Source organism: Oncorhynchus keta, chromosome 29, assembly GCF_023373465.1.
Source record: "Oncorhynchus keta strain PuntledgeMale-10-30-2019 chromosome 29, Oket_V2, whole genome shotgun sequence".
NCBI classification, from domain to species: Eukaryota; Metazoa; Chordata; class Actinopteri; order Salmoniformes; family Salmonidae; genus Oncorhynchus; species Oncorhynchus keta.
The window spans coordinates 15446984-15464672 of NC_068449.1; the positions used below are offsets into that span (position 1 = coordinate 15446984).

The window sequence follows — 17689 nt, forward strand, 5'->3', positions numbered from 1 at the left end:
CCTTCAGCGTGTAGTACATGTTAGAACTGTGATATCTTTAACCCCCTTCGGCGTGTAGTACATGTTAGAACTGTGATATCTTTAATCCCCTTCAGCGTGTAGTACATGTTAGAACTGTGATATCTTTAATCCCCTTCAGCGTGTAGTACATGTTAGAACTGTGATATCTTTAACCCCCTTCAGCGTGTAGTACATGTTAGAACTGTGATATCTTTAACCCCCTTCAGCGTGTAGTACATGTTAGAACTGTGATATCTTTAATCCCCTTCGGCGTGTAGTACATGTTAGAACTGTGATATCTTTAATCCCCTTCGGCGTGTAGTACATGTTAGAACTGTGATATATTTAATCCCCTTCGGCGTGTAGTACATGTTAGAACTGTGATATCTTTAACCCCCTTTGGCGTGTAGTACATGTTAGAACTGTGATATCTTTAACCCCCTTCGGCGTGTAGAAAATGTTAGAACTGTGATATCTTTAATCCCCTTCAGCGTGTAGTACATGTTAGAACTGTGATATCTTTAATCCCCTTCGGCGTGTAGTACATGTTAGAACTGTGATATCTTTAACCCCCTTCGGCGTGTAGTACATGTTAGAACTGTGATATCTTTAATCCCCTTCGGCGTGTAGTACATGTTAGAACTGTGATATCTTTAATCCCCTTCGGCGTGTAGTACATGTTAGAACTGTGATATCTTTAACCCCCTTCGGCATGTAGTACATGTTAGAACTGTGATATCTTTAATCCCCTTCGGCGTGTAGTACATGTTAGAACTGTGATATCTTTAACCCCCTTCGGCGTGTAGTACATGTTAGAACTGTGATATCTTTAACCCCCTTCGGCGTGTAGTACATGTTAGAACTGTGATATCTTTAACCCCCTTCAGCATGTAGTACATGTTAGAACTGTGATATCTTTAATCCCCTTCGGCGTGTAGTACATGTTAGAACTGTGATATCTTTAACCCCCTTCGACGTGTAGTACATGTTAGAACTGTGATATCTTTAACCCCCTTCGGCGTGTAGTACATGTTAGAACTGTGATATCTTTAACCCCCTTCGGCGTGTAGTACATGTTAGAACTGTGATATCTTTAACCCTCTTCAGCATGTAGTACATGTTAGAACTGTGATATCTTTAATCCCCTTCGGCGTGTAGTACATGTTAGAACTGTGATATCTTTGTCTAGGGTTCTTAGTGACTAAGGACTTTGATCAGTCATACATTAATGTTAAAAGCTATTAATATTATATCTGCCTTACCCTAAAAACAGAGTTTCCCACAAAGAAGCACATCTCTTTGAGACTTGGAATTTCAAAATACAAATTGTGAGATCATGTATGCCTTGCTGCATTGAGTCAACACACTCTTGGAGAGGAATGGAGACAAGAGATGACACAATGTACATGGCGACAACCCTTGGAAACAGGATGCTGCTCAGTGCTCTTGCTTCTTGTTGGTTGGCTGCCAATTCAGACTCAACCATTCCACAGTGGAAATGAGCAAATGGCCGATAAGAGCCCTGGGCTTGATAACAAGGGACGGCCGTGATTACCACCAGCGCCAGGCAGACAGCAGCTTTCCCTCTCAAAACCCATCTTCTCTGTCATTATGGAAAGGCCTGGCTAAGGGTGGGGTAGAACGTCAGGCATCATGGCTGCATGAATACAGTTCCACTTAGCAAGGTCGTTGGCAATCCACACGCAAAAGTAAACTTGCAAAAAGGCTCTGTAGCCTGTGCAACGCAAACCCTAATCTGTGAGGCACTCAGGGAGTGGCTGGGACATCGCCAGCTTCAGTTCCAGCTCTAGCATCTGAGTGCCATGTGTGGACCCCTCCCTCTCCTCCCTCTCGCTCTCTCTCGCTCTCTCTCCCTCTCTGTCTCTCTCTCTCTCTCCCTCTCTGTCTCTCTCTCTCTCTCTCTCTCTCTCTCTCTCTCTCTCTCTCTCTCTCTCTCTCTCTCTCTCTCTCTCTCTCTCTCTCTCTCTCTCTCTCTGTCTCTCTCTCTCTCTCTCTCTCTCTCTCTCTCTCTCTCTCTCTCTCTCTCTCTCTCTCTCTCTCTGTCTCTCTCTCTGTCTCTCTCTCTATGTCTCTCTCTCTCTCTGTTTCTCTCTCTCTCCTCCCTCTCCCTCCCCTCTTTCTCTCTCCTTCCTCTCTCTCCTTCCCCTTCCTCCCTCTCCCTCTCCCTCTCTCACTCACTCACTCACTCACTCACTCACTCACTCACTCACTCACTCACTCACTCACTCACTCACTCACTCACTCACTCACTCACTCACTCACTCACTCACTCACTCACTCACTCACTCACTCACTCACTCACTCTCAATTCAATTTCAATTTCAATGTAAGGGCTTTACTGGCATGTGAAACACATGTAAACATGGCCAGAGTAAGTGAAGAAGATAATTTTAAAAAAAATTAATAAACAATACAAATTTAACAGTAAACATTACACTCACAAAAGGTCCAAAAGAATAAAGACGTTTCAAATGTCATATTATGTACAAATAGTTAAAGTACAAAAGAGAAAATAAATAAATATAAATATGGGTTGTATTTACAACAGGTCACAAATCTTGCTGCTGTGATTGCACATTGTGGTATTTCACCCAATAGATATGGGAGTTTATAAAAATTGGGTTTGTTTTCGAATTCTTTGTGGATCTGTGTAATCTGAGGGAAATATGTGTCTCTAGTATGGTCATACATTTGGCAGGAGGTTAGAAAGTGCAGCTCAGTTTCCACATCATTTTGTGGGCAGCGTGCACATAGCCTGTCTTCTCTTGAGAGCCAGGTCTACGGCAGACTTTCTCAATAGCAAGGCTATGCTCACTGAGCCTTAAGTGTGGGTCAGTCACAGTGGTCAGGTATTCTGCCCCAGACCTCACAACCATAAAGGGCAACAGGTTCTATAACTGATTCAAGTATTTTTAGCCAGATCCTAATTGGTATGTCAAATTTTATGTTCCCTTTGACGGTGTAGAAGGCCCTCCTCGCCTTCTTGCCATGTCTCTCAGATCCTTCACAGCTTTGTGGAAGTTACCTGTGGTGCTGATGTTTAGCCCGAGTTATGTGTAGTTTTTTTGTGTACTCTAGGGCAATGGTGTCTAGATGGAATTTATATTCGTGGTCCTGGCAACTGGACCTTTTTTGGAACTTCATTATTTTGTTCTTACTGAGATTTACTGTCAGGGCCCAGGTCTGACAGAATCTGTGCAGAAGATCTAGGTGCTGCCCTCTTTGAGGGAGTGGGGGGCATGGAGTGGGCAGGAGGGGCAGAGGTCTGATCTGAGGGGGCCTAAATGGGGTATGGGCATGGTTGACTTGGGGGAGTGTTGATTGGTTGGGGTGGGGGTGTGGATGTGGCTGGTGGTGCTGTAGTCTGGGGCGGCAGGGTAGCCTAGTGGTTAGAGTGTTGGACTAATAACCTAAAGGTTGCAGGTTCAAATCCCAGAGCTGACAAGGTACAAATCTGTCGTTCTGCCCCTGAACAGGCAGTTAACCCACTGTTCCTAGGCCGTCATTGAAAATAAGAATTTGTTCTTAACTGACTTGCCTAGTTAAATAAAGGTAAATAAAATAAAAAGTCTGGATGTTGGTCCTCTCAGTGTGGGTTTTCTAGGTGTAGGTCTGGGGGGAGGGACCCGCAGGTCTGGGAGAGTGTCTCACTGGTCTGGGCAGAGTGTCTGTTGATCTGTTGCTCGAGTGCTGTGGCCACCCTTTCCTGCTGTGTTCTAAGGTTGTTTGTGCCTGTGTGTAGTATTATGTGGCTGGGTGACCCTAGTTGGTCCTCAGACAGAAGGTCTAGGGTGCACTCGGTGTTTGGACATCAGAGTTTAGACACTGTGTGTTTGGAAAAAAGTAAATTTTCTTGTACATATTTCCCATTTGAGTCCATAAGGATGTCCTCAGTGGGTGTGGGGGTTTGTCAGGAGGACTATCAGGGTGGCTGAAAGGGGGTGGGATCCCCTGGGCTCGGGGTTCTTCATTTGTCTGTCCTGCTGTGATGTCGAGGCTATGGTCAGGGTCTGGGGTGGACTGTTCTGCTGTGGTGTTCAAGACTTTGGTCAGGGTCTGGAGTGGGCTGTTCTGGTGGCTACTCTGCGGGGGTGGCTAGCTCTCTAATGGGTTGTTCTCTGTCACACGTCATTGTTCTCAACTACTCCTCGATCACTTTCACCTCCTCCTCTAGTGCTCTGTTCTTCTCCTGCTCCTGCTCTTCTCCTGTTGATGTTGTCTCACCACAGTCCATAGTGCAGATATGTCTCTCCACCTCCATCTCTCCAGGTCTGGTTGAGGGAGTGTTGTTGAGCTGGACAATTTTTTGTGCTGACTGGAGTGTGTTCACCTGCTGTTCCAGCTCCACCTGCCGTACCTCCAGCTGGGTGAATTTATCCTTCATTTCAATGAGTACTCTGTGCTGGGAGGTTGACTTTCCGCTTGTGAGGTTGTATAATGAAGAGGTCTGGTCTGACAAGCTCAGGGGGAGGGTATCTTTCTCAAGAGAGCTTATCCAGCTAAGATATCTCTTTGATTATGCTAAAGTCCAGCTGAAACTGTTTGGGGTTGCCCAGCACCATTAATGTTCCAGACTTGTACAGGTTGACATTGGCTGACTCAGTCCTCATTGTCTAATATCCTGAGTTTCCACCCATTGCTAACACCCCCCTTAACCTCTTGCTCCTACCTGACACGCAGGCGTCCCATCTAGACATCTGGAAATGAAAATGCGCTACGCTAAATGCTAATAGCACTCGTTAAAACTCAAACGTTCATTAAAATACACATGCAGGGTATTGAATTAAAGCTACACTCGTTGTGAATCCAGGCAACAAGTCAGAGTTTTAAAATGCTTTTCGGCTAAAGTATGTGAAGCTATTATCTGATAGCATGTAACACCCCAAAAGACCCGCAGGGGACGTAAACAAAATAATTAGCATAGTCGGCGCTACACAAAACGCACAAATAAAATATAAAACATTCATTACCTTTGACCATCTTCTTTGTTGGCACTCCTAGATGTCCCATAAACATCACTATTGGGTCTTTTTTTCCGATTAAATCGGTCCATATATAGCCTAGATATCGATCTATGAAGACTGTGTGATCAACGGAAAAAATAGCGTTTTATAACGTAACGTCATTTTTAAAAATTAAAAAAGTCGACGATAAACTTTCACAAAACACTTCGAAATACTTTTGTAATGCAACTTTAGGTATTAGTAAACGTTAATAAGCGATCAAATTGATCACGAGGCGATGTATATTCTATAGCTGTACGTCTGGAAATAATGTCCGGGTAAATCTCAACCAAAATATCCGGTCGGAGACCGGAAGAAAGGCGCTGCCTTGTGTCTGTTTGACCAAGTAACAAATCGTAGGCAAATGACAAGACTGTTGACTTCGTGTGGAAGCTGTAGGTAATTGCTCGGCCCCATGTGGTTCACGTTTAACAATTGGTTGAAGTGGCGCATGGATATATTTTCCCATTTTCAGTGATCAGATTTTCCTGCACTTTTCGATGAAACGCACGTTCTGTTATAGTCACAGCCGTGATTTAACCAGTTGTATAAACGTCTGAGTGTTTTCTATCCACACATACTAATCATATGCATATACTATATTCCTGGCATGAGTAGCAGGGCGCTGAAATGTTGCGCGATTTTTAACAGAATGTTCGAAAAAGTAGGGGGTAGGAGTAACAGGTTAACAGAGGGGTAGTGTGTTAGTAAAGCATGCCAGGGGATGGTCTGTGTGGAAGATTAAGTTATGTTCCAATTTCTATAATAGTCAGCAAAATGTGTCTTTTGATATTTCATAAGGAGCTTCTTGTTGTATTCATTTTGTGCCATATCAAGTTTTACATGCAGAGGGTACTGTATTGTAATGACCTCTGAACAGCGGGAGAGGGCTTCCAAGGCCTCTGCATTTGGTGGGGTAGGCTATGAAATGCTCCTGCCATTGAAGGGCTCAAGGGCTTTAATACCTCTCACCTCACACCTCAGTGCTAATTGAAGTTGCAGTCAGATATGTTCTTTATTTGCAAGCTTGGAAGCCTCAACTTAGCATTCCGTCCTTATAAAGTAAAATGTATCATTGTAATGTACTTTTCTTCATGGCTTTAAAAGTAGCTTCAGACTAAACATTACTCACTCAGTTCCAGGTTGGATGGTGTTTTCAGGTTTCTGTTTGTTAGCTTGGAAATAAGAATCTTTGGTCGTAAAAATCCTTTGAAAATCAGGTTGTAGGTTTGGAGATTTGATTTGGAGTGAAGGTTATGTTGTGGAGGGTTGTATCCTGTATACAGAACCAGTGAAACGTTTGGAGACACCTAGTCATTCAAGGGTTTGTCACATTCTGACCTTAGTTCCTTTGATTTGTCTTTGTTTTAGTATGGTCAGGGCGTGAGTTGGGTGGGTTGTCTATGTTCTGTTTTCTATGTTGTGTTTGGCCTGGTATGGTTCTCAATCAGAGGCAGGTGTCGTTAGTTGTCTCTGATTGAGAATCTTACTTGGGTAGCCTTTTCTCACTTGTGTTTGATGGGTGTTTATTTTCTGTGTCTGTGTGTTCCGCACGGAACTGTTTCGGTTGGTTGTTTCACGTGTCGTTTATTGTTTTGTTTCAGTGTTTGCTCTGTTTTAATAAAGAGCATGAACACGTACCACGCTGCACATTGCTCCGATCCTTACTACTCCTCCTCGTCCGAGGAGGAGGAAGACAGCCGTTACAGGGTTTTTCCTTATTTTTCATATTTTCTTCATTGTAGAATAATAGTGAAGACATCACAACTATGAAATAACACATATTGTCACGGTTTTCCTCCTCTTCGTCTGAAGAAGAGAGGCGAGAAGGATCGGAGGACCAATATGCGGCGTGGTAAGTGTCCATGGTTTTAATAGGAAAACTCAAACATGAACACAACTACAAAACAAGAAAACGTGAAAACCGAAACAGTCCGAACTGGTGCAGAAAACACAAAGACAGGAAACAATCACCCACAAAATACCCAAAGAATATGGCCACCTAAATATGGTTCCCAATCAGAGACAAAGATAAACCCCTGCCTCTGATTGAGAACCACTCAAGGCAACCATAGACTTACCTAGACAACTAAACTGAACACAACCCCATTAATCTAATAAACTCCTAGACACGACGAAACACAATAAATCACCCATGTCACACCCTGGCCTAACCAAAATAATAAAGAAAACAAAGATAACTAAGCCCAGGGTGTGACACATGGAATCATGTAGTAACCAAAAATATATTTTTAAAGTAGCCACCCTTTGCCTTGATGACAGCTTTGCACAATCTTGGCATTCTCTCAACCAGCTTCATGAGGTAGTCACCTGAAATGCATTTAAATTAAGGTGTGCCTTGTTTAAAGTTAATTTGTGGAATTTATTTCCTATTTATGAGTTTGAGCCAATCAGTTGTGTTGTGACAAGATACGGGTGGTATACAGACGATAGACCATATTATGGTAAGAACAGCTCAAATAAGCAAAGAAAAATGACAGTCCATCATTACTTTAAAATATGAAAGTCAGTCCATCCTGAAAATGTCAAGAACTTTCAAAGTTTCTTCAAGTGCAGTCACAAAAAGTGCTATGATAAATCTGGCTCTCATTAGGACCATCACAGGAAAGGAAGACCCAGAGTTACCACTGCTGAATGATAAGTTCATTAGAGTTACCAGCCTCAGAAATTGCAGCCCAAATAAATGCATCACAGAGTTCATGTAACAGACACATCTCAACTAGAGGTCGACCGATTAATCGGAATGGCTGATTAATTAGGGCCGATTTCAAGGTTTCATAACAATCGGAAATCAGTATTTTTGGACACCGATTTGGGTGATTTAAAAAATATATATTTTTACACCTTTATTTATCCTTTATTTAACTAGGCAAGTCAGTTAAGAACACATTCTTATTTTCAATGACGGCCTAGGGACGGTGGGTTAACTGCCTTGTTCATGGGCAGAATGACAGATTTTTACCTTTACCTATTATTATTATTATTATTATTATTACCTTGTCAGCTCGGGGATTCAATCTTGCAACCTTACAGTTAACTAGTCCAACACTCTAACCACCTGATTACATTGCACTCCACAAAGAGACTGCCTGTTACGCGGATGTAGTAATAAGCCAAGGTAAGTTGCTAGCTCGCATTAAACTCATCTTATAAAAACCATCAATCAATCATAATCACTAGTTAACTACACATGGTTGATGATAATACTAGTGTCCTAGTAAATACTAGTATTCGCGAAAAAGGACTGTCTTGCTCCAAAGTGTACCCAACCATAAACATCAATGCCTTTCTTAAAATCATTACACAAGTATATATTTTTAAACCTGCATATTTAGTTAATATTGCCTGCTAACCTGGTTCGTTGGGAACTCTGTGAAGACTATTTCTTCCTAACAAAGACAGCCAACTTCGCCAGACGTTGGATGATTTAACAAAAGCGCATTTGCGAAAAAAGCACAATCAAGCTGTACCTAACCATAAACATCAATGCCTTTCTTAAAATCAACACAGAGTATATAGTATTTAGTATATATTTTTAAATCCAGGTTAGCAGGCAATATTAACCAGGTGAAATTGTGTCACTTCCCTTGCGTTCATTGCACGCAGAGTCAGTGTATATGCAACAGTTTGGGCCGCCTAATTTGCCTGAATTTTACATACTTATGACATAACATTGAAGGTTGTGCAATGTAACAGGAATATTTAGACTTATGGATGCCACCCGTTAGATAAAATATGGAACGGTTCCACTGAAAGAATAAACGTTTTGTTTTCGAGATGATAGTTTCCGGATTCGACCATATTAATGACCTAAGGCTTGTATTTCTGTGTGTTATCATGTTATAACTAATTCTATGATTTGATAGAGCAGTCTGACTGAGCGATGGTAGGCACCAGCAGGCTCGTGAGCATTCATTCAAACAGCACTTTCGTGCGTTTTCCAGCAGCTGTTTATGACTTCAAGCATATCAACTCCCGAGATTAGGCTGGTGTAACCGATTTGAAATGGCTAGCTAGTTAGCGGGGTGCGCGCGAATAGCGTTTCAATAGTCACTCGCTCTGAGACTTGGAGTGGTTGTTCCCCTTGCTCTGCATGGGTAATGCTGCATCGAGGGAGGCTGTTGTCGATGTGTTTTACTCTCTTCTCCAACACTTTGTTTTTGCATTATTTAAACCAAATTGAACATGTTTCATTTTATTTGAGACTAAATTGATTTTATTGATGTATTATATTAAGTTAAAATAAGTGTTCATTCAGTATTGTTGTAATTGTCATTATTACAAATAAAAAAATGTTTTTTAAATCGTCCGATTAATCGGTATCGGCTTTTTTTGGTCCTCCAATAATAGGTATAGTATCGGCGTTGAAAAATCATAATCGGTCGACCTCTAATCTCAACATCATCTTTTCAGAGGAGACTGCGGGAATAAGGCCTTCAAAGTTGAATTTCTGCAAAGAAACCAATACTAAAGGACACCAATAAGAAGAAGATAATTGCTTGGGCCAAGAAACACAAGCAATGGTCATTAGACGAGAGGAAATCTGTAATTTGGTCTGATGAGTCCAAATGTGAAATTTTTGGTTCCAACCGCCATGTCTTTGTGAGATGCAGAGTAGGTGAACGGATGATCTCCTCATGTGTAGTTCCCACCGTGAAGCATGGAGGAGGTGTGATGGTGTGGGGGTGCTTTGCTGGTGACACTGTATGTGATTTATTTAGAATTCAAGGCACACTTAACCAGCCTGGCTACCCCAACATAATGCAGTGATACGCCATCCCATCTGGTTTGTGCTTAGTGGGACTATCATTTGTTTTTCAACAGGCTGTGTAAGGGCTATTTGACCAAGAAGGTGAGTGATGGAGTGCTGCATCAGATGACCTGGCCTCCACAATCACCGACCTCAACCCAATTGAGATGTTTTGAGATGAGTTGGACCGCAGAGTGAAGGAAAAGCAGCCAACAAGTGCTCAGCATATGTGGGAACTCCTTCAAGACTGATGGAAACGCATTCCAGGTGAAGCTGGTTGAGAGAATGCCAAGAGTGTGCAAAGCTGTCATCAAGGCAAAGGGTGGCTACTTTGAAGAATCTAAAATATTTATATTATAAATATATATATTTTGATGTGTTTAACACTTTTTTGGTTTCTACATTATTCCATGTGATTTCATAGTTTAGATTAATTCACTATTATTCTACAATGTAGAAAATAGTTCAAATAAAGAAAAACTCTTGAATGAGTAGGTGTGTCCAAACGTTTGACTGGTACTGTATGTCCTTGCAGAAAATCCAAGTCTCTCTCTCTGCCCCACCTCCAAAGACCTCTCACATACACCTCTCTCTCTCTCTCTCTCTCTCTCTCTCTCTCTCTCTCTCTCTCTCTCTCTCTCTCTCTCTCTCTCTCACTCTCTCAGTCGGGGAATTGTTTAGCTTTCTGACACATGCCCAACTTGGACAGCCAAGGACTCTCTCTGGGCGTGCATGACTCATACATTATTAAACAAGAACATGGCAGTCTCCCCACCTCGAAGAACAAGGCCATCTCAATCTCCAAACATGGTTGGAGCTTTTCTTCAATACATCTCTGTCTGTATCCTGCAGTGTAGAATCCCACAGAGCCTGAAGGAGTTGGACAGAGCACCGACAGGACCTGAGGGCCATTGCCAATGCAACAGCCTGGACTGCTTCTCAGACATTCAATAGAGAAAGCTTTCACAGGCAGTGTAGCAGCACAGAAGGATACAGGAGACGTGACTGCGATCATAATCAGGGATGACATTTGAAATAAAGGGATTCCCCATTCACTTTTCTGTATAGGGTATTGTGTCTTCTTCTCTGACATCCTTTAATGTCTTCATCCATGAATCTATCTTACCAACAATCACAAAGTTCTTATCAAGCACCAGATTTCCCTCCAATGAGACCATTCACTGACAACATGGCTGCAAAGTATTGATATGCTTGATTTGCAACTATGCACACACAGCCCCTCCTGTACATGCATAACAACTCCTAAACAAGTCACAGGGAGAATCTAACTTTTAGGAGACATCCTTGGTGGAACAATGATGTAACTAATAACGCTATGACAATGTTCTTTTTAGGGAAATGCTGCAAAAATACTTGAACAACATTATAATTCAGCAGCCACGCTGTCCCCCCTCTCCACCCCCTATAGGACAGCCACAGGAAGAGAGAGGCCAGTAGGGTTCATTTCAACAACTATCTTCAGCACAATCTCCCTGTGCAAATGAGCAAAGCGTTGTGGATTTCTGGCTTTGCATTCCATAATGCTGCAGAGACTAAACGCCTCACAAAGCCTGACTGCAGCAAATTCCACACAATGGAGCTCCTCTTTTCTCTCTCTCCCTGACTGTCTGTCCCGCTCTCTAACTCACTCATTCAGGCCCCTGCTGTAGGCCATCAGTACGTTTCATGCACTCTAATAATTCAACGTGAAACTGATTATGGCAGTAGGCGGAGTATGACATTAGACATGTAAACACCTCACTCTGCTTATCTTAATCAGCGTAAGGTCATAATCGAAGTAAGCATATGTCAATTAAAGCACCTGTTCTTTTTAACAATCTTTTGAATTATTAGGACGTCATCACCTTAATCTGAGTTCCAGCTGTGTATTTGATCTGTGTGTGTGCCTAGCAACAGCAGCGAGAGCTTCTCTCTTTTGTCCAAAAAACTGAATGTATGCATCTTTGAAAACGTTTTCATATACAAACTTTACGTACAAATACATGACAAAGTACAGGTATTTATATTTTTGTTAAACATTTATTATATTAAAATAAATCAAATAAGAGCCATATATTGGAAAGACACCAAGAGACAACACAAATACTATTTACACACTATTCATATATACATAGTCATTCATATTCTATTCTAAGTAGGGATTGAAAGACAAACGGTAAACCCCTGTCGCCTGCCTGACCAAATCTACCCAGTAGGGCTCTAAGACTTCACTTGGGAGTCTTGTAAAAGTTGAGTCGCATATCAATACCACCTTTAGTTTTAGTATTTTTTGTTGTTGTACTTTTTATTCCTTTTCTCTCCAATTTTCTGATATCCAACTGATAGTTACAGTTTTGTCCCATCCCTCCCATACGGACTCGGGAGAGGCGAAGGTCGAGAGCCATGCGTCCTCCGAAACACGACCCCGCCAAGCCGCACTGCTTCTTGACACACTGCTCGCTTAAGGACATCCCAACCGCCCAAACCCTCCCATAACCCAAAATGCTGGGGCCAATTGTGTGCCGGCCAATTGTGACCGGTTCTCCCGGTCATGGCCGTCTGCCAGACAGCCTGGAATCGAACCCGGATCTGTAGTGACGCCTCTAGTACTGATCAGTGCCTTAGACCGCTGCGCCACTCAAGGGTTCACTTTCACAATGTTTAACACATTTCTGCAGTGGGTGCCAGACCATGTGACAACACATGCAGGGCACCACAGAGAAGTTAATATACGTAAATAAATAACAAGAGACTATTTGTAAGGCTTCAGACAAGACATGTACATTTGAAAGAACCAAAAAGGAAACAGTCCGTAACAATCCGGTATGCACTGAAATGTCACAGAAACATTCCCCACCCAAACCTCACAATTACAAGACAAGCAGACGGTATTAAATGGGCCCCGGGGCTAAATTATGAAAGGCCGTAGTATCGACAAGCTCCGACGTTATCGGTTCTGCTATTGGTACGGGAGAAATTAAGAAAATAAATGTCCTATTTACTATTGCTACATAAACGTTATCTTGCACATTTTATCTCACCAACCATTTCTAATTTGCAATAAGATGAAGACATTCGTCTATGATGCATTTTCGCTATTCCCAATCCAGAAGAGAGATCTCTCTGGCGCGGAGCCTGTGTCTCTCTCACGCTACAGCGCACGCACACACACACACGCGCGTGAAAGACCATGCTCTTAACTAGTGACGATGGTGGAGAGAACTAAATGTTCAACAGTGTGGTTCCACTTCACCAGAGTCGATGTTGACAATGCTCATTGCCACAAGTGCAACAAGACTTTTGCTTGTAAGGGCGGAATCACGAGCAATCTGTCCAAACATCTATGGAAAGCGCATCATGTACAGGCATAGAAACAGTTTGACTGCCTAGCTCGTAGTTCATTTCTCGGTGCCCAGTCTATGTTAGCTATGTATGCTAGCAGCCTAGAACCCACACACGGAGTTAACTCAATTATGAGAAACATGGGGTCATGATCAAAAGTAACCATTAGCCAGCTGATTGTATAGCTATGGGTGCGTTCATAAATTTAATCACTCATTTAAAGATGTTGCACATTTTTGTTAAAGTTGCAGCTACAATGAACCAACCCACTCCTCCCTCTAATACCGCTGGTCCAAGCCAAAGACAAGCCAAAGCCCTTTCACGCTGGCAGCTAGTGGGAGGATGACTGAGGAGGGTGAATGAGTGCCACCTAGCCGTGACCAAGTTCACAGTGAAAGGCCTACACCCCTTTGCAACAGTGGAGTCCAAGGGCTTTAGGTAACAGTCTGTCAGTGATCAGCTCACTGGTCATGATAACAACACCCACCTGTAACACGCGCTCCAGCAGGTATATCTCACTGGTCATCCCCAAAGCTAACAGCTCCTTTGGCCTCCTTTCCTTCCAGTTCTCTGCTGCCAATGACTGGAGCGAATTGTAAAAATCGCTGAAGCTGGAGACTTGTATTTCCCTCACCAACTTTAAACATCAGCTATCTGAGCAGCTAACAGATCGCTGCAGCTGTACATAGTCCATCTGTAAATAGCCCATCCTATCTACCTACCTCATCCCCATATTGTTTTTATTTACTTTTCTGCTCTTTTGCACACCAGTATCACTACTTACACATCATCATCTGCTCATTTATGACTCCAGTGTTAATCTGCTAAAATTGTAATTACCTCGCTACTATGGCCTATTTATTGCCTACCTCCTCACGCCATTTGCACACACTGTATATAGACTTTATTTTTTTTCTATTGTGTTATTGACTGTACGCTTGGTTATTCCATGTGTAACTCTGTGTTGTTGTTTGTGTCACACTGCTTTGCTTTATCTTGGCCAGGTCGCAGTTGTAAGTGAGAATGTGTTCTCACCTGACCTACCTGGTTAAATAAAGGTGAAATAAATACATATATATTGAATTGTATTAAATTTTAGGATATAGTATGATGGAACTCTATCTAATGATAGAGAGATTCATGGAGCAGTATCCAGAGATCCAAGCAGCAGCCTTGGACCCACGACTATGAAAAGCAATGACCAAGGACAACCTGAAACATCTGAAGGACGAGGACTTCCATAAAGCTGAGGAGTTTGTCCAGCACATGAGAATCCTCATACATCCAGTGTGTGTGTCATGTGAAAAGAATGCCACCTGTGGACAGATCATACCCATCCTCCACAAACTTGAAGAGCACTTCACTGTGAAGCATGAAGATATGTTTGTGGCAACCATCAAAGAGAAGGTGTGGGAGAACCTCTCCGAGCGCTATCAGGATGAGGACATTCAAGCCTTCCTGCATCAGGCCACAGCAATGGACCCCAGATTTAAAGGGAGGCAGGTGAGTGTTGCACTGTCTTTTCTTCTGCAGCCTACCTGCTGGCCCCACCCGTGTTGCACTGTCTTTTCTTCTGCAGGAAAATATTGTTTATTTCATTTGTTTACATTTACATAATCACAACATTAGAGTCTTTAACAGTGATTTGTTCAAAGCAATGCTGTTTCTTTTGCTGTAAATAATTGTTTATTTGATTTACTTTACATTTCAGAAAATAAAGCAATGTTAATTCTGTTCTTAATTTGTCTCGGGGGGGTTTTCATAAAAAATAACAAAAAGAACCGATAAGAATACCGTTAAAGTACTGGATCGATAAGCAGTATCGGTAGGAGTAGTAATACCATTCAAATCTTAACGACACCCATCCCTACTTGTGTCTTTTATGGCTTAAAATGTGCCTTTACAGAGCGTTAGCAAGCAGAACAATAAGCATCAACAGCTGTGGGCCTGTGTGTCGGTGCAGGCTGAGAGGATTCATGAGCGCTGATGGCCAAATAGAGCTGACAATGTGAAAGTAATCATTCCTCCATCTTAGGAAATCCCAGAGCAGGAGTGCAGCAACGTCGTTACAGAGAGGAAGCGTCATTTACTATTATGCCTCAAACAGAGTCCTCAGAGACAACAGCTGAAAAATAAATGTGGAACATCGATGGTGGGAGGAAAAAAAGAAAAACCCTGAAAATTAAAACAACGGGAGCACCGAGCACAGGTCCTGGGTGTACCGTATCCCCCTGTTCCCTTCAGGAAGTAAAGGGAAGAGAGATGTTTAGAGTGCAACGATACTTATCTCACACCAGCCACTTACTTTAGGAGATTCTCTTATTTAATGTACAAATATGTGTGTATGTTTTTTAGCTGGAGTGGTTGGGCCAGGGTCCAATGAGTTCTTTCAGGGGTTGACATCAGTAGAGAAGCATGCATTACACACACTGGGTAGAATGACTAGGCTCAGAGCGTTTAGACACACACACCACATTAGAACTGGGGTCAGTCTGAGCTCCAGCTCCAGCCCCAGCTCCAGCTGGGCCTCTCAGGAGAGACACAGGCATCTGGAACAAAGCTGCCTGCCCTGCACCAACCAACCAAAATGTTCCCCTAATCAAATCCATCACAGGAGAGAACTAGGGAGGGTTTATAAGTTTAGAGAGGGAGAGAGAAAGAATGGGAAAGAGAAAGAGGGGGAGAGTGAAAGAGAGGGTGAATGTAAGAGAAAGAGAAGGGGATACTGTGGAAGAAGAGAGAAACTTAGAGATGGAGAGAGAAAAAAGGGAAGACATAGAGAAAGAGAGATGGATAGATTGAGAGACAGAGAAAGAGGAAACAGAGATTGAGATTTCAAACAATAACAAAATACATTCCCACAGCTTTGAGGAACCTGGTTGTGGAATGCTGATGAGGAGGAATTTTCACATCAGAGACGGGCACACTGCCAGATCAGGACAAGGAATGCAACGCCCAGACCGTCAGGGCTTGGTCAGCCAGCATCTCTCCAAATGAACCTCTACATACAATACCTCCTGTCTCCAACATGCCCAGCCAGTCACCTCTGCCCCCAGCCCTCAACAGCCAGCCATCAGCTGACCCAGGTCGGAAGGGCCAGTGTTTTGGTCCTGGGACTGTGGCTGAAATGAGTTAATAGCGAGAAATACAAAATGTTGTATTTCTAGCCTCCATAAGGGTCCATAAAGACACCAGAAAGTATGACACAGGACTGGTGTCATACCATGGTTCTACCCCCAGACACAAAAATACACACTCACTTTTCTTCATCAAAGGAGCTGTTAATCCAGCCGTCTGTTTAATAAGGCTTACTGTGATCTGCTATGCAGAAAGACTTCATATCCAGGGAGATACATATTCCCCACAATCAAGTGTTCCTTCAAAAGAGTGCTTGAGTTCAGTGTGTGCACAATTTACAGTGGAACAATGGGAAGGCAGGGACAGTCGCATTCATGTTCTGACAAGACTGAGCGCAGGCCAGCAGGGCAAAGAGACAGGTGTCTGCTTACTTCAAAGTCCTGCGAGCCAACTGACACATGCTTTCCCCTCCAAAGCCTTCCTCCGTACAACACTCAACACTGACAGATTCAGAAGCGTCCAATGGAGGAAGGAAGAAGAAGAAGAAGAAGAAGAAGAAGAAGAAGAAGAAGAAGAAGAAGAAGAAGAAGAAGAAGAAGAAGAAAAGGGGCTCCAACTATGCTCTGATGCCTGAAGCCTTTGTCCTAGTTTCCGGAACAAGCACATATGTATAATTCCCATTTCAGACAGAATATTTGGTAAGTTAACTGTAAAAAATATATATCTTTTGGTTACAGGGTCTGTCAAAATGCAGGAATCATGACTAGGTCTTTGGGTGGATTTTAATTTGCCATGTTTTTTTTTTTTTACCTCCTACCCCTTTCAGATATACCAACAAGTTTGAATTTTAAAAAATCAGGCATGGTAGATTATTGGAATTTTGGTATCTGTATGAAAGATGTAAGATAAACTTAAATAAATAGCAGAATCCATCATTGCAACTTTGAATATTGTCAACCAGAATGGCGATCTGTTCCAGAAGAGGATAGCTCTTATGATACTGCATTCTCAACTGTGGTTTAAATATGTTAAGAATTGATACAATGATTTGGCTTAAATACAAACATAAGCGATCGTATGTATGGTCATCGCAAATGGTCCTCCAGCAATCCGTGCGTTCATTCCGTTCCCTCCATAAGCCTACAAACTTTCCCTTTAGATACAATGTAACGTTACTTACAGGATGGTTGTCGATGGAGCGACAGCAGGTACGGTTTCCAGATTTAAATGCATACATCTCACGGTGGTACGAAAACATAAACACCGGCTTGGACAAGAAATGACAGGCTGCGGGCCAACGGCGACCAAAATCAGTCCTACCGCGATTAGAAAAGGGGAGAAGAGTTGGCTTGTCCTCAGCGCCATTGCTCGGGAGTCAGCAGCGCAGAGAACACACCGCCAGCTACCCCTCTCGCAGACTAACTACTACATCTGCAGAGTTATTGTAAAGCTGAACTCAGCTGCCTTAGACCCG

At 42.7% G+C, this 17689-nt stretch overlaps 1 protein-coding gene across 2 annotated transcripts in view; it reads right to left on the reverse strand.

Moving 5' to 3' along the window:
- LOC118362151 (peroxidasin-like) overlaps positions 1-17689 on the reverse strand; it is a 94898-nt gene extending 77209 nt beyond the window's left edge. For both annotated transcript variants that reach the window (XM_052486104.1, XM_052486103.1), the window contains exon 1: positions 17396-17689. In XM_052486104.1, the coding sequence (XP_052342064.1) occupies positions 17396-17580 (185 nt within the window). In that variant the 5' untranslated portion in view covers positions 17581-17689. The remainder of the gene's footprint in view (positions 1-17395) is intronic.